General features: G+C 43.4%; 1 protein-coding gene across 7 annotated transcripts in view; it reads left to right on the top strand.

The window, feature by feature from the left end:
• The window catches only part of GLB1L2 (galactosidase beta 1 like 2), a 71275-nt gene that overhangs the window by 21478 nt on the left and 31312 nt on the right, over window positions 1-18485 (top strand). For all 7 annotated transcript variants that reach the window (XM_032964403.2, XM_032964402.2, XM_032964401.2 and 4 more), the window contains 4 exons: window positions 862-999; window positions 7578-7658; window positions 13180-13286; window positions 16429-16575. In XM_032964403.2, coding sequence (XP_032820294.1) covers window positions 862-999; window positions 7578-7658; window positions 13180-13286; window positions 16429-16575 — 473 coding nt within the window. The remainder of the gene's footprint in view (window positions 1-861; window positions 1000-7577; window positions 7659-13179; window positions 13287-16428; window positions 16576-18485) is intronic.

Genomic DNA, 18485 nt, shown 5'->3' with positions numbered 1-18485 from the left:
TCGGGGGGATTAAATCCACGCTGCTTTACGTCGGTGCAGTGTATAGACATTCATACCATAGGTTCATACATGTGTACATACTGTGCATATGAATTGCTTGCAACTTACATTTGTCAATAAAAAGTTATATTATCCTGCCACCTTTATTATTATATGCAGTCTTCGGTATGTAATGATGCACCGATTAATCAACACAAATGAGTTCTTGAGCTCATGATGCAAACATTGAATTGTTGATGTGAGAGTTGATCATTTTAGATGTATGGATGTTATATACAAACAATATGCTCATGTTACATTCAAGCTTGTGTAGTGAAGAAAATTACAAGTAAGACAAAAACATTAAAAACACACGAGGCGGTAATAAGGAAACAGTAACGATTCTTCATTCTGACAGTTCATCAAATCGCAGTGTAAAGGGGTAGTGTTGTGTCATACCTAGCATATAGCATTGGGCTGTAGACTTATTACAAAAAAATTGCATTCATTTTTTTAAATAACCAATATACTAGGAAAAACACGTTTATCACGTATTCGCAAAAATGACTACAGCATTGCACTTTGACATATTTATTTTGGAAACTTTTCAGAAACATGCATGGAGATCATTTGGCTGCTATACATTTCCACATGATAAGCCTCTTCGTTGAGCTATCAATTGTAACCAGGTCACTACTGGACATCTGTAAAAAAAGAGTTTCATAACTCATTGGATTTCTCCAAGATAAATAAAGATTCTGATTCTGAATACTGTGTGTGCTGACTCTAACTTCAACATAATCACAACACCAATATCCTGGTATTGTCACTACTAGAAACCACTGCCATCTTGTTCATATGTTCATGCTTGTCCTATTGCAGCACTGATTGACAACATGAAGAAGATACTGGACCAGAAAGCATCCATCAACCTCTACATGTTTCATGGAGGAACAAACTTTGGATTCATGAATGGGGCTTTGGAGTTGCCATCATATCAACCAGATATCACCAGTTATGGTGAGCGTTGAATCTCATTATTACCTCACTTCCACCATCATCATATTCCTCATTATCATACTCAACATTTGCATAATTAATACCACCAATATCGTCATCATAATTGTCATTATCATCCCCACAACCATTATGATCAGTACCACCACGATAATTATAGTAATTAATATCAATGACTCCATAACCATGAACATCAACATCTCCAATATAAACATTATTCACATCATCACAATCATCATCAACATTATAAATATACATCCCCTTTGTTGTTGGCTGTGCACATCTGCTGAATAAGTGATTTTAAAATGTTTCGATTGGAGAGCTGCAAAAATGGAAAGATAAGGTACAAAAGAGAAGGTACATTGACGGAATCTAACAGCATTTTGTGGAGTCATGAATCACGAGACCATCGCCCCAGTACAGACATGTAAGCTGGTATTGCTACACACAGGCACATTTTTCCCCCCATACATATTCAGGATATTTGTGATGCTGCCTCCATAATCGTATGTGAGCATTATCCCTCTGAGCCACCCGCCCGTCAACATTGCATTTTTTTTATATATATACAATATGTATTTACAAAGCCGTCTAAAGACATTGCAGTGTAGTGTGCGATGCGCACAGGGGAAATAGTGACCTCAGTTGAGGGTGGGATACATGGGAATGTACGGGGCTCTGGGAAAGAGGGATTGATGATTGAATTAAGGACATTGATGAGCATACAGCTTTGGCGGAGGAGAAGAGAAAGACGGTCTTAAGTCTGAACTTGGATCAGGGGGATAGAGTTGGCAGTGGAGAAATCAAGGGGTAGGCATTCCAGACAGCAAGAGCAGCAGAGAGGGAGAGACCTTTCATCGAGCTGAGATTAACTGAGGATTTTGGCAGGATGTCATTAAGCCACAAGCCCAGACCAAATATTTCACGTGTCAGTACCACCCACCTGAGGTGGCGTCACATTAGTGGCCAACAACAATGTGATAACCGTTTGAAATTTATGAGTTATCAAATAACATGCTCTTAGCAGCAGTAAAATGAATTGGCACAACTGATATTTTGCTGCCAAAGGGGAGTTACCACTCTGCTCCGGCCCATTGACTATTGGCTGCTGGAGAGCTTGTCGGAGAAAGTAGAGTGATGGAGGCAAAGGTGATGGAGGCAGGAGATAATCCATGGAAGACCTTCAAAATATGTTGATGGTCATCATGTAATTGACCCAGTTTGAATTGGGAACCAGAAGAGAGATTTGAAGAGCGGATTCCTTCTCTGAACTTGTGACATCTTTATCAAAAGTTGCCAATTGTGTGCTAGTGGCATTGCACAGTTCACAAATTTGGAAAGGGCCTGCAATTTGGGTAAAGACAATAATATATCTACGGTTACTTTGGTCCATTATGCAAAAGGCAAGTGGAGTCTCAATGGGCCCTCGCCCAGTTTCATTTTGATTGATGAGTCGTGCTTGACAACCAACATTGGCCAAATTGTATTTAAGCTATAAAAGGGTCCTCATTAAACCAACTAATCAGATGTGCTGAATAAGCTCATAAAAAAATCAATTTGCCTGTTTTTTGGGGAGGCCTTTCATTTATCAATTTTATGTGTGGTCCACAAGATTGTCTTTTAGTGATTATTTTGTTTTACAACATTAATACCTCTGCTCAGACATTACAGTGGAAATCAAAGGAGCGCCCATCCATGCTAAAAAAAATTATTGCGCAGCACAAGCTATCGCCATAGATGTAATACATGCAGGCAGACCAAAGGATTCCGCGATTCATTCACTGCACTGCTCCACGTGGTTGATTTTCAACTCATCCCATTCTATTACCACGCAGTGTGGCGCTTTATACATCTTAAGGAACAAATGTCTGCATTCTGTATGCAACCTTTGTTTAAAGAGGATTACTGGGACATCATTTATCTGTAGATATAGGATGCACACATGGTGTGTATGAGCTTATCGGCTTGTGTGTAGAGCCATGCCGGTGTGTATGTGTAGTGTACGCGAGCAGCGTTGTGTAGCGGTGAGTGCACTGCGCTACGAACCCAGTGACCCAAGTTCGATTGCTGGCCATGGCTCACATCAGTGGTGAATATCTGCACCTCTGCTATGTCGACTCAGCATTAAATGAGTACCTGCTGCGGTGTGTAAACAGCAACGTGGAGGCAAATTCGGCAGGGCGCGGTGCTGGTTTTCATGAATGCTCACGAAGAACGCCTACTCCAACAGCCTGTGTAGGCTGCACAGGGGATCTTTGTCTTTGCCACGGTTGTGTAGGGTTGGCACAGTGTGATAAGCCTGGCTTCCCAGGTTCCTGGCCATGATGCATTACAGCAGTGCCAACTGGTATTTGAACTTGGCCTGGGCCCCTTCTAAGTTAACTGAACAGAAAATAACTATCGGTGCAACTGGCTGTGTTTGTGTGTTTGCAGTCGCATATTTGTTATCCCACTGCGCTGCAAAGTCCATGTCCTAAGATCGATTTGCAGTCACGGCTCACATCAGTGGTGATTATTTGAACCGGTCCTAAGCCTCCCCTAGGTATACTCAGCCTTAATTGACTAAACTTCATGCGATGTGTAAACGTCAGAACCGGTGGAGACAAATGACTGGGTGGGGCATTGGCTACACCACCCCCGTGCCATTCCTGCCTTCATAGATGCTCGCTTACAGCACTTGCCCTAACTATGTATGGCTGTAGGGGGATCTAAATCTTTGCCGTTACCGTCACTTCGTGGAAAATGGCAGCCGTTGTTTGGGATGGGAACCAGTGATATAGAATGGTTTTCACACTCGGCTGCGGTGTCTGTTATTGTTTTCAATTCATGACTGCAAAATATCTGAGGCAGGTTACATCTGCCTCTTTCCTGGACTTCCTTTCATTCAACTCAGCCTTGCATTATTACCCGGAGCAGTGTGTGAGCATCAGCACTGGAGAGACAAAGCTGCCAAGGTGTGGTTCGAGCCACTTTTAACTCCAGGTGTGCTGTGCTGCCCGAATTAGGCGCTCGCTAACCGCACTTGCCTATACGGTCTGCAATCTTAAATGGGGCATCTATTTAGTGGGCGCACTTGTGTAATGATCCCTGAATGCGCTGGATGAAACATGTGCTGTGGTTTTTATTTTCATACTTTGCTTACTCGGTAAAACAGGAAAAATCAGCATGCTTAGTTTCTTATTATTTTCACAAACTATTTTCACGGAGAAGTGCAAACACTTGCCAGAGCGTAAATCATGGCATTGGGCACATACAGTACTTGTCATTTGGAAAACGTACGAGAAAGACGCGTGCACGATTATTCTTTTTTTTAATGCTTTATTTATTACAGTTTAAAGAGAGATATTGTTACTGTCATCTAGATCTGTATTTCAGACTAGGATAGCATTTGATAATACACTGCAGAGGAAAAAAATGAACAAATTACAAGATAATGTCAATCTGCTGAGAGAGATAGAAAAAAAAACCTGTTTTACTCAGAATTCAACACTGAATTCAGAATAACCTTGATGAAACCAGAGGTGATGACTGGGTGTCTTAGATGGCTAATTCCATCTCAGATCATTGAGGTGGCCCTGAGGTGGCCCTGCAAATGTGGGGGCTACCGTCCCCTGCCATCACCGAATTGTCGGGGCCGTGGTCCCCCGACTCCCCCGTTAAATTCGTCCCACTACCCCCCGGCTGTTCTGTGGGGTCCGGGCTACCAACCCCTCAATTCTTCGCCCCCTTGCGCCCCCGACTTTGCGGCTGCCCGCGTGGGCATGTTTCAATTGGCGGCTCGTACGCTTTGCGCTTGCGGCGAGCTACGCGAGGTCGGCGGCGTGCTGCGGTGAGCGCGCTCGCAAAGTAAAACCCCGTCCCGCACGTGAACAAACAGGTACGGCGCGCCAACGCGTGATTCCCTCACACGCGCGCTCTACGCGCTCGGGCATTAACAACCACGACGCTGCTACCTGCCGAGCCCCGTGCACCAATCACACGCGAGGGAGCGGGGAGTCGGGGGTGGGAGGCCAGGGGCGTCTGCCGTGCGCGCGCTGCTGATTGGAGGGAGTCGCTCCGCTCCGATTTAAAGGGCCCGTTTAAACAGCCGCGCGAATACGCGCATGCCAGGCGCTTAGCTCGCTACCTCGCTATAGGCAATCGCGCAGACACGCGACCGCAACACAGTCACACAGGCACGCGAGCGCTAAGCACTACTGTAAGCAATCGCACAGGTACGCGAGCGCTAAATACCACCGAAAACAGTCGCGTAGGCACGCGCACACTGAACACTCCGCCTCGGGGTAAACAACCACGCATGCACGCAAACAACCAGCACGCTCTACCCTCCTCTTCACACTCCCAAAGACCACACGACACAGTTTATCCCCCTACTAGTTATTTTATTTACCGCAAGTAACCCGTTAAACTACGCGTGATTGTGTGAGTCGGCAGGGCCCCCCTAGCCTATCCTTCGATTTATCCTGCCTATCGCTCCGCTTTCTACCCTCGCTTAAATCGTTCACACTCACCTCTCTCTTACTTACGCTTACTTACACTCTGCTGCGCTGAAAGCTGTAGACGGGCGAGGCTGTGGGTCGTTTCCGTAGGGGGTTGAGCCTAGCTACGCTGAAGCTCGTCACACGGACGTCTTGAACGGCTGACTCTCCTGCTCCGTGGACCTCGATGACTGGAAGAAGAACTCTGGTGCTACCCTAAGCCTCCGTATTTTATCCACCCTATCCGTGGTGCTCTCGTTCATCCACCCGTGCTCTTTGCCCAATCGGGAGCTGAGTTATTCTCGTCCCCTTCACATTCGGATTCGTAATCTCACCTATAACAAAAGCGTTCCGCTGTTTCCACACCCCGTGCTGCCTTGTCCATTCAGATGTCGGAATGCTCCTGTCCCGTTGTTATTGGGGTCCCTAATTCTACCTATCACAAAGGCGTATCGCTGTTCCCACGCCCCGTGCCGTGTGTGTGTGATCTCTTCCGCGGTGGCTTTACAGCCCCCTGCCGTGACTATGTAATTATAATATCAGGCCACGGCGCCGCGGTGCTGGTCAGCCTCGGGGGTAGGTCGCACAATTCCTCGGCCGCAGGAAACCATGAAGCTCGATCCCATTAGGGGTTTCTGGACGAAAACCTGTTGGCCAGGTGACCCACCCCGCGGGCCCTACGTGGGGCATGCGTGTGTGGGGTGTGCGTGTATTCATGTGGGGGGGGGGGCGGCGAGGGCGCACAGCGGCGGCGTCGTTACTCCCCGGTGGCGGCGTCACGGCGGTGAGTACGGCCCCGACGGAGCGGCTCCGCTGCAGCGGCAGCACACAAAACCGATGCTTACACATTGCACCAGGTTCCTCCCTGTGACTCATTGAGATTAACCATGTCATGTGATTCACATCCTTCACTTTAACTCACTGAGATCCCATTGGAGTTCATTGCCTTGTGGTTGACAATTTATCCAGGCAAGAGCCCACTGAGATACATTGTCTTGTGATTTATGTCCTGTAACCCACACGATCCCCATTGTAAATTGTAAATGTAATGTTTTTAAAAAAATGTTCAAATTGCACCTTGCTTTGTGACTGCATCAAATTTCACCCAGTCGAATGCCTCTTAATCGATAACAAAGGCCAGGAACAATGGTATTGTGAGTGCATTGTCTCATTCTATAATACATATAAAATCCCTCACAGAAGACGACAATAGAAATAAGAAATAAATATTGTCCCTTAAAATGTGAAACATTCCAGCTCTTGTTTGACATGAAACGCTATTGCAGGGCATGTGGGAAGGTGGCAATTGAAGGTGTTTCATAGGTGCACACTAGTCGGGTGACATGGTCCTCTTTGTGCGGTTCTCTAGCAGAGTGATGCACTGCTCACTGCGAGCGTTCCACACTTGAACGTCTTCGTATAATGAGACGGTGTCCATAGCATCATCGGAATGTAACTGGGAGGTATTAAAGCCCCACAAACAAATAATAAAAAAAATGTGCATGGAAACATTCAAAATGTTGGTTGATGCTCCCTTTGTGTTATTCCCGATTTACGTAATTTCTCGTGAGGCCTTGTAGCCTGATTGCACACATTTTTTGTTTTTTTTTTCCGATTGGCAGGTCAATAATTATATTGCTTGCTGCTTCTCTGAGGATGTAATGTCAATATTTATGTTGTCTACTGCTGTTTAGCCCCGCTGAACTACTTGAACGTTTTTTTCCTATGGGAATAACTTGCCCCTACCCATGGAATGTGTAATTTCCATCATTGGCTAGGATGTTTAACATAGATTAGTACCACCTGGATGATTTGCATGTGCAGAAAAACACTTCAATTTATCTCACTGTATTCATAAATTAAAAATGTGCCAATATATTAAAATTGTCTGTTTGATATTAATTCTGTAAAATGCTCACGTTGTCAATAAATAGAATTCCAAATCTCTCTTATGTTATGAAATACATTGTTGAACATTGCTGTGCTATGGCACACATATCCTTTGACCCAAAGTTCTATTGTTTATTTCCTTAAACTATCACCAATACTAACAAAAACATCAAACGAATGTAACGCAATGCCTTGTTCCATTTGCAATTGCAGATTACGATGCACCACTGTCAGAAGCTGGAGACTATACACCCAAGTACAAGAAGATAAGGCAACTACTGATGACTCAGTTCAGTAAGTGTAACTTTGTTTTGTTTTTCTATTTATATGATACGCCAGTGGTCTGCTGCAGTTTTCACGAGACGAGAAAGACCATTCAATTGCAGCAGCTGTCCAATAATGTTCTTATGGAATTGACCAGTGTGTATCATCTGATCAAATACCCTGAGGTGTATTTAGAAAGTGGTGTCATTTTGTTCGAGTGTCATGTTTGGAAATTGCCAAACATAAAACGAAAAAATTAATGCAATAAATATGGGATAATGAAAATGTTTCTTAAGGAGAGGAAGGATAAGTGGTTAACAATTTCAGAAATTATTAGCTGTTGATAATCTCCAGAAGTAATACATTTGAAATTAAAATAATGTTAATGGCTAATATTTAAAGAAAATGTACATTCATTAATACAAATGTGTAGTGAGTCCAACTGAGTCACAGACGTTGTTCAAATGTAACATCAACTCGCTAACACAAAGGGGTAACTGCCCCTTTACCAGGTACAGCCTAGGGTGGTGACCACCCAGCTAACTACACTATACGTAGGCGTTACAGCTACGAAGGGTTGGCCCCTCACTCGGGTCCCCGACCACGTGTTGATGCCTCGTAGGATGTACAGTGAGGGAAAAAAAGTATTTGATCCCCTGCTGATTTTGTACGTTTGCCCACTGACAAATAAATGATCAGTCTATAATGTTAATAGTAGGTTTATTTGAACAGTGAGAGACAGAATAACAACAAGAAAATCCAGAAAAACGCATGTCAAAAATGTTATAAATTGATTCGCATTTTAATGAGGGATATAAGTATTTGACCCCCTCTCAATCAGAAAGATTTCTGGCTCCCAGGTGTCTTTTATACAGGTAACGAGCTGAGATTAGGAGCACATTCTTAAAGGGAGTGCTCCTAATCTCAGCTTGTTACCTGTATAAAAGACACCTGTCCACAGAAGCAATCAATCAATCAGATTCCAAACTCTCCACCATGGCCAAGACCAAAGAGCTCTCCAAGGATGTCAGGGACAAGATCGTAGACCTACACAAGGCTGGAATGGGCTACAAGACCATTGCCAAGCAGCTTGGTGAGAAGGTGACAACAGTTGGTGCGATTATTCGCAAATGGAAGAAACACAAAACAACTTTCAATCTCCCTCGGCCTGGGGCTCCACGCAAGATCTCACCTCGTGGAGCTGCAATGATCATGAGAACGGTGAGGAATCAGCCCAGAACTACACGGGAAGATCTTGTCAATGATCTCAAAGCAGCTGGGACCATAGTCACCAAGAAAACAATTGGTAACACACTACGCCGTGAAGGACTGAAATCCTGCAGCGCTCGCAAGGTCCCCCTGCTCAAGAAAACACATATACATGCCCGTCTGAAGTTTGTCAATGAACATCTGAGATAATTTTATTGTGTTATTTTATTTTATCAATTTATTATTGTATTCTCATTCTACGTGACTTTACCGAAAGAACCAAAGAAGACAAAATGGAGCTCTTTGGCATCAACTCAACTCGCCGTGTTTGGAAGAGGAGGAATGCTGCCTATGACCCCAAGAACACCATCGCCACCGTCAAACATGGAGGTGGAAACATTATGCTTTGGGGGTGTTTTTCTGCTAAGGGGACAGAACAACTTCACCGCATCAAAGGGACGATGGACGGGGCCATGTTCCGTCAAATCTTGGGTGAGAACCTCCTTCCCTCAGCCAGGGCATTGAAAATGGGTCGTGAATGGGTATTCCAGCATGACAATGACCCAAAATACACGGCCAAGGCAACAAAGGAGTGGCTCAAGAAGAAGCACATTAAGGTCCTGGAGTGGACTAGCCAGTCTCCAGACCTTAATCCCATAGAAAATCTGTGGAGGGAGCTGAAGGTTCGAGTTGTCAAACGTCAGCCTCGAAACCTTAATGACTTGGAGAAGATCTGCAAAGAGGAGTGGGACAAAATCCCTCCTGAGATGTGTGCAAACCTGGTGGCCAACTACAAGAAACGTCTGACCTCTGTGATTGCCAACAAGGGTTTTGCCACCAAGTACTAAGTCATGTTTCGCAGAGGGGTCAAATACTTATTTCCCTCATTAAAATGCAAATCAATTTATAACATTTTCGACATGCGTTTTACTGGATTTTGTTGTTGTTATTCTGTCTCTCACTGTTCAAATACACCTACCATTAAAATTATTGACTGATAATTCCTTTGTCAGTGGGCAAACGTACAAAATCAGCAGGGGATCAAATACTTTTTTCCCTCACTGTAGAGCTTCCAGGTTGTAGACATGGAGCTTCAGCTTGTAGAATGCAGCGACCCCGGTCCCTCTCAGGGACCCACCTTATATCCCCCCCCCCCCGGGTCAGGGCTCCTTCCGCCCTTCGCCCCGCCTACCTTCTCGAGTGTTCTAGCTCCCTCTCAATCCCTCTCGAGAGCTCTCCCCGGACACGTGATCACCCCCGAGCCCCACCCCCCACCTGGGGGCCTCTCTGTGGACACTCCGGATCACGTGTCTACGGGGTCAACCAGAGTCAGTGTGCCATGGCCCGGGGCAACCCTGCCCCCGGGCTGACACTCTCCCACTCTCCCTTGTGGGAGCCCGCACTGCATGCTGTGCGTGGTGCCCACGCTATCCCAGCGCTCACCAAGCCCCACTAGGGCTGGTACCACACCTGCCTAGGGGGTGTACGCGATGACGGTGCATCGCACGCCACGGCCCTCTCAGGCCGGCACCATACATTGACATCACCGATGTCACTATGCACAGTTGAGCAAATTGCATTTGGTGGGCTGTAGAGTTCCGTTAAACTTGAAATCACATGCAGTCCCTTAATGTCTGTGCAAATATATTTTTTAAAATACTCCCGTCATGCAGACTTTTAATTATTATTATGCTCTTAAATGAAAAAAAGTCGTGCTTATCCCATTATACACACGCAGATGGTTTATTTGATCGTCAAGAAATGGGCTCGTCCCACCCACCAGCATAAAATATGTTGGCAGTTCCCCGATTAAGATCTGTCCATTGTGGAATTTCTTCCCAGCAAGCGTTCAGTCCTTTGAGACTTTACACACATTTAAAAAGCACTCAAACCCCATCTGCTTTATTGTGCTCATCCTGGATTAAGCTGATGTTGCACCACCATTCTCATTATTGGCTGTGTTCAGTGACAGGGCACTGGTACATGCAAGTTAGTAGCAATTTTACATCTGCCTTCCTTTCGTTACTTTGTTATTTGCATACGATTCCACTGGTGTGTTCTAATTCTATACGTGTGCATTATATTAGGACTCAAAAGCAATATATGGCAGCTCGTGATGTGAAATTTGCTTGCGCAAAAACACCTGTTCTCTTCTGATTAGACAGCAACACAATTTAAAGTTTCACAGCAATTTTGGGGCATTAGGAACACTAGACAGACCTTCATATGAAAATATGAAGATATTCTGCAAGCAAAACATTTTGTCCCTATGCTTTTGTAACCAAAGTTTCACCCCGAGTGCCTTGAAGTTGGCTGATAAAATATCCCTGCGGAGTGGCAACACCTGCTGTACATTTGTTGGTTGCAGTGACTTTACTGCGTTTCTGGAATCGGCGCTCTGTGAATACGGCAATGCCTTTTGGGGAGATTGTACACAATTTCCGTTCTTGCTCAATTCAATAAATGTTTTATCTGTTTATCTGTTGTCTATTGCACCTTCAATAGTGCTGGCTATTTTTGTTGGCCACTTGGGTGTTTTGTGCCATTGGGGCTGTGCTAATCAATCATGATTTGACATATATTTAAAAATAAAACATAGTTTATATGTCAAACAACTGAACTACATTTCGTTCTTCGAGCTGACTATGGCAGATTCCACCATCTTTAAAAGTTAGGGGTTATGGGTAGATCCAGATAAGGCTATCTGTCTGGATGGTGCTGAGGCATAGTGCACCAGTCTCAATTCAAGGTGTACGAGTTCAACTCGCGGTCATGGGTCAGCTTGGCCCAACTTGCCTCTCGGGTTATAAAATGAGTACTACTCGATTCACTTAGCATGTAGGTTTTCCCAAGCATAATTATATTCATAATCGATTTACCCATATAAGTTATCATACATTAATTTGTATCGTTAACATGTAGTTTAAATTCGATGTATTTCTCTTACGATATCATGACACCTATTTAAGAAGCCGGGTCAGGTGACAATTTCTCGGACTTCCTGGATTTACCGGATGATGCTTGATGCAGTTGCAAGCAAACCACCATATCTAATTGCCAGATTTGTATGTGAGAACTTGGCTGAAACATTAATATTTGGCACGTTCAGCACTTGTACAAGAAGACCGTTTAATTCGTGGAGGGTGTTTCAATGCTAATTTGGCCAGATTGTTACGTGGTCAAACCCAGCAATTAACTCTGAATCGAGAGCGATTTTTTTGCGTGGAAAGACTGGCCAGCCACAATACGAATTTAAATCTCCGTTCTTCACTTAGAGCCACCAACAAAGACGAGCACCCCTGCATGTTAGTTTGAGCATGGTAATACGGTACAGTAATTGACTTTTAAACATAAACTGCCTAACTGAATTACGTATCGGAACCAGTTTTCGTTGACAGATTTGCATTCTCCAAAATATGTGTTCAAAGTATAGTTCGGCTCAATTATACAACATGTAGCTTGCTTACAATTATATTTTTGGGGTGTTGGAACGTAACTTCGTGACAGGTGGCTAATTTGGCCCCGATACCCAAATGCAATGGCATACTGTTGGAAAAACTGTCATGGGATCTTAAATGTCTTCAAGCAGATGTCAAAGCTGGCAAATGTAGCCCGGTAAAAAAAAAAAATCTGCCTCCGTTGCTGTGTTTGTCCCCATTGCTGCTGGTGGCAGTGGAGAGGAAAGGTTTGAAACCCTTGACAACTGTTGTGAGCGATTCGGAGAAGAGACTCGGCATCAGAAGCGGCATCCCATGTGGTGCAAGAAACGCCTTCAACCGCAACCATTCTCCACAATTTATGTTCATCGTTATCTCGAGGGAACGGCCCACGTTCTCACAAACCGTAGACGGCTTCAATTACAAATGAATTGAGAATGATTGTCGTCAGCATGCGCCTGTGGTAGGTAAACATTGCAGAGTACTGAAAATCTAATGGCCTCATAAAGTTTGTGACGCACGTGGTGAAATTTGGATCCTTGAGCATATGAGATGCTCTTTTAGCTGAACAAAAAGCATATTCGATGGAAAGTGTCAGTCTATTTATAAATTGACCTCTCAGTTCTTAATAGTGAGCCCTGTTTGCCCTTTGAGTAATCAACCTGGGCCCTATTGTTGGTTTTAAACCATCCTGATGAGTACATTATGTCCGTCACTATTTTTGTATATGTTTAACTCTTTGAGACCGCTGTTGTTGGCACCTCGATGGAGGTAACGGAGGCTGCTGGCGCATCGCAGACGGATACACAAACGCAATCGCAAATGCATTTTCTGATCATGGTCTTCGTCATCATCATCATTCTATCGGCAGTGCTTCACTTGTAACCGGACATTGTTGTTCACAGATCTGAAACTCATCGACCCTCCGCCACCTACACACAAGGCTGCCTACGGAATAGTCGCCATGAACGAATACTTGCCTCTGTGGAGCTCCCTGGAGCTCGTTGGAAAGGTGCAACACACACAGCAATCTGTGCAGAGCTTACATTCATTGAATATTATTAATGAAGCTGATGGACTACTCATTGCTGTGCCCGGGAGAATATTTTCCTTGTCCAACATGTGGAAAAAAGAGTTGAGGTGATTTCTTGCTGAAGTAACCATTGAGGCAGTGTTAATCTGCTGTTTATACTGTAGTTCTGAGCCAGTGTTGGAAATTCCACATTCCTGTGGTACTCATTGTATCGACCCCTGATGGATGATGGGCTGTCAACCTCCTACCAGGATTTGAAGTCACAAAATGGTGGCTGCTTTAATGTCCTGTCCTGATCCCTTGTTAATTAAGGGTCTGCTGGGCTGCATTTGCATAATGACAGACTTATTTGTGTTGTCTAAAAGTGTTGCGCAACACTTTATGTTGAATGTGAACATTGGAATAAACGTTTTGTCTTTTTTTTAACATTGCTGAGAATGCAAGTGTTGTTGCCTACTTAAATTCCAATTTGATAATAGATTGTCCCAAGACCGTATCGCTGGCACTGCCCTGCTCAAACTGGACATAGACGATTAATAAAATAATAGTCTGCCCTTGAAAAAACTGAAATCCCCTGGACAATTACGGCATTATTTTTTTAATAAATGAAATCCATAAAGTAGTTTGTTACTATATACGTACGGTCATTTAAAACAATTAAATCGAAAACCCTTTTTGGGTTTGTATCTCAGCGCATGTTGTGTTTCCACTAAAAACAAATGGACGGAGCAATTTCTTTCACTGCAGAGACATTGACAATTCCGTCAAACCCACACGATCTCATTTCAGCCAATCGCAGCGATATGGCATGCGTGACGTGAATACATTTAAGGAATAATTTATGAAAATGTACTATAAACCTAAAAGGACATTTATTTCTACTTCGTAAAAAACAAATGTGAATATAATCACTGTTGTGTGCAACATTATATACAAACGATGGCATTTAGTTTGACCGTTAGGACACGACTCATTTTACGGAAACACTGGCATGAGATTGGGATCACATTATATGCACAGTGGGGTAGCACAATTGGTTAAGTTGCATTCAACACCTGAAGCAAAAATGTATCTTAGATTGCCAATCAAAGCAATACAAGTTAAAGGGGAAAACAAATATCGCAATTGCCTTTGGAGTAAGATGAATAATGGAGTGAAATTAGTGGACTTTGAAAAAAAAAAACCAGAATAACTCTTACAAAGCACAGCATCACTCTCAGAAGCAGTGCTGTGATGGTTTTGATATACATAAGGTTGCCGGGCAAAATGCAAATGCTCCCGGTAATGATGGACAAAGCCCCTGCAGGACACACTGGATTCCTGTTTGATCCTTTGATTGAATCAGTTCGTGCAGGTGGAACCTCTTGATGGGAGTAGAGCCCATTTAAAAAAATTCGATGCTGAGTGTTCCCAAGTGCTTGGGGATCATTTCATTTTTTTTGGGTGTCATTGCTGGGCTCTGCCAATTAGCTGACCTCTTTGACATTGCCGGAAATAATCACGGCAATAAAATAACAAAATCATCCATCGTGCCACTCTAGAAAATGTGAAAACGAATGTTAGCAATATGTCGTAAGGCTACATTTCCCATCTGGTGCGAGGGTCTACCTGCAGTTTTATAGTTGTGAGCTTCAGATTCAAATTAACACACAAGCACACGTGCACAGAGCCCAGTATCTGTACCGTGGATAAATTTTTCAGACGCTTCTAGTGCTTACATCTGATTCTGGATCTTTTGTGAAATGATGGATTGTGTTTGATATGAGCTCTCTGACATTTCATGGGATTTCGTGACATTTGAGGGTTTATTGAGTATGAGCGTCCCTGGTAAGTGAGAGGCAAAGAGAGAAAACGCTGGTCAAAATCAAGTGTGAGATGGGGAATTTAGTCCAATGAAGATGAATCCTTGCAAAGCACCTGCTGAAAATGAAGCCTTTCGCAAAATAATTTAAAAGTCACGACAAAATGACGGAATCTTAGATTAACCTTTTCAGGTAATTTTGGTGTTCTCTGTAAGGTTATTGGATGTTGCAGTGGTGTAATGGTTAGCACACTCTGTACTTGCAATCCAGAGGTCGCTGATTTCATTAGTTTTTTCAGCGTTGCAATTAAAACAATGGCCCAGGTTTCTAAAATCCCTCCACCTCTGTTCCTCCATCAGTATACTTGGGTACACACACCACAGTCGATTGGCAAGTTGTGTGTGGTGTGGTAAAGTATAGTAAACTAAAACTGGTTCTCAACCGGGGATACGCGGACCTCTGGGTATGTCAGGTGATTTCAAATGTGTGAAATTATATCATACATGAGAGTCATTGGTGAATAAATAATATATAAATCTGTATATATAAAATAACTACGATACATTTATATTCATTTGGTAACCGAGAACGATATAAAATACCTCTCACAACTTAATTATTGTAAACAATGTGGTTTCCTAGAATAACCAGTGAGCACGGACAAATTGCGTCACGCATGCTGAGCGTCCGTTTAATTTTTTTTGTTATTCGCTTGCAGTCACTCGCTAGTTAGGATACCTCACAAAATGTGAAATTGGTTAAAATATTTATGTTAATTATTTATAAATGTGCTTCTCAGAACTATGTTGGGTCAGGCAAAGGGAGGGGGCGTATTCAGTTGAAACAAAATTCAACAAGAGGGTAGAGTGGCCCAAAAAGTGTTGAGAACTACTGAGCTATAAATTCCCTTGAGAGAGTCTCTCTAGAACTCCCTCTAGCAGAGGGCCTTCTGCCAGGAGTGGCGCGAGTGCGACATGTCAGGGCAAATTGCACCTTTACACGTAAGATAGTTTTTAATCTACAGGTTGTGATATGCTATGATGCTGTGCATGCAAACTGAACGTGGGGTGAGGGCTCAAATCCATTGGTGGTGCTGAGCCTGTGGTAGAACTTACACATTGCTATGGAAGAGGCTCGTATATATGAGACACAAGTGGTACGGATATTATCAACCCTACAGGGATGATGAACAGAGTCGACTCTCGACCAGGATTTGAACTCGCAATCTTTCTCATTTGAGTCGAGGACTGTAATCGCATTGCTACCCAGTGACTAATGCATAATAATAATACTGTATTGTGTGCATGTGATATCTCCAGCCGATACACTCTGCTCTTCCGATGAACATGGAGAAATTCCCAATCAATGATGGGAATGGCCAGTCCTATGGATATGCGCTCTACGAGACGAAAATCCGTCATGGAGGCTTGCTCAAGTCCAACTTGAACGTGCATGATCGGGCGCAGGTGAGCATTGTCTCGTCATCATCTGAAAACTAAAAGAAAAATTACGCAGGGTTCAGATGGCCATGTCAAGTACAATATTTTTGTGTCAACGTGTGGCAATTTTCTGGCACAAATTTGCCACCCAAAGTGCCATTAGAAAGGTAAACATGAAAATAAACAATTCTATACAGTTAAAATATATATGAAAGCCATTTGTGGCTGTGAGTTGTTGTATGAAAGTGCAAATGAAATGTTTTCTAGTTGTGGTGGCAGACACCTGTAGCTCATTGCATTTAAAATGTGGTTGCTGAATTGGACATGGATTCATATGCGTGAGGTCTACCTGCAGGTCAGTAAAGTTCCAGGAGGAGGTAGTACAGAAACGATGTTGCTGACCTATGGCTACGTAATTTTTTGTTATCCCCCCATAAGTTTTGGTTTCTCCAAGCTGCCTAGTTATATTCAATGTCAAAAAAATATCCCTGAAGGAATTGATAAAATATTCAAAGCAGGTCCATAAAGAAAAGAATACTGAAACTCAGTGAGTATTTTTTACATGTATGCACGAAGACAAAGATCCTCCCTTTAGCCTTAACATATTGTTGGGCAAGTGCTGTTGGCGAGCACCGATGTAGGCCTGCATGGCACACAAGGGGGTGGTGGCCAGCACCATGTTCGACTGCCTTTGTCTCCCTAGTGGTGATGTTTACACATTGCACCAGGTACTGCATTGAGGCTGACTTGACCTAGGAGAGGCTCAGGACTGGTTCAGGTATACTTCACCAATGTTAATCAAGATCAGGAATCGAACTTGAGTCGCTGGGTTCATAACACAATGCGATAACCACTAAACGACTGCTCCCCATACACACAAGCACACAGATTTACGCATACATGCGCACACAAGTGTATTGAAAAGGACACCCATACGACCTTTGGAGAAAGTTATGTTAGCAAGCACCATTTCAAGCCGGAATGGCGCACAATGGGTTGGGATAGCCACCACCATGCTATTTATATACCGCACCAGGTATTAATTAAGGCTGAGTCGGCCTAGGGGCTAGCCCAGACCCGGTTGTGTAATCATTGTTTTCCGTGGTTGAACATCAAACTCGGGTTGCTTGGTTCATAGCACATTAAGCTGACCACTGATATAATTCCCGACAATACATGCAAACACACATGCACAAAGATAAAAAAAGATCCCCCATATAGCCTTAACAGACTGTAGGGGCAAGTGCTGTTAGCGAGCACACACACATGCACACACATGTACACACATTTATGTGCACTTTAAATGGAGAAAATAGTCAATTTTTAATTTTTATAGTGGCCTTTTTATCATATTCTTTTGTCTGTCCACATCCGCATCTATGTAAGCTTGCCAAATACCTATTTATTTATTATATTCTGAAGTTTATTGCATTACTCATTTGGGCATCCTAATTGGTCTAGTACAGGAGCACATTGCAGTGACCCAGCCTCTGGTAAGGACACAATGTGGGGAGGAGGGTGCCTTGTGCTTAGAGATTGCTCTTAGCATTTGAGGACATATTAAATTAGATGGCTTCTTTGTTTGTGGGAACAAAAGCTCCTATACATAATTCAATGATATATTTCGTATTAATCAGTGCATTATTTAGAAAGTCGGTATGTGTTCTGTATCCGCACAAACCACGGAATATTCGGATATAGTGCACAAATAGAAAAGCAAAGGGACTCCTGTGCACAACTGCAGCTATGAACTCCAAGCCCTGGACCGCGTAACTTCGCACTGTCCCAAATATAAACTTGAAGGTGGTGGTGTATCTACAATTCACACACTTTCAGACAAAGCAATATAATGGATACATTTATTTCCTAGTGAGCCTCTAAGAGTTGTTCTTCATAAACCAATACAACAGAAAAAGAAGAACTGTTTTCTCATGTTG

Source organism: Petromyzon marinus, chromosome 32 (assembly GCF_048934315.1).
Source record: "Petromyzon marinus isolate PM22_M1 ecotype Great Lakes invasive population chromosome 32, UKy_Petmar_22M1.pri1.0, whole genome shotgun sequence".
Taxonomy (NCBI): domain Eukaryota; kingdom Metazoa; phylum Chordata; class Hyperoartia; order Petromyzontiformes; family Petromyzontidae; genus Petromyzon; species Petromyzon marinus.
The sequence above is the reverse complement of the archived record's forward strand: the minus strand, read 5'-3'. Positions and strand labels throughout refer to the sequence as shown.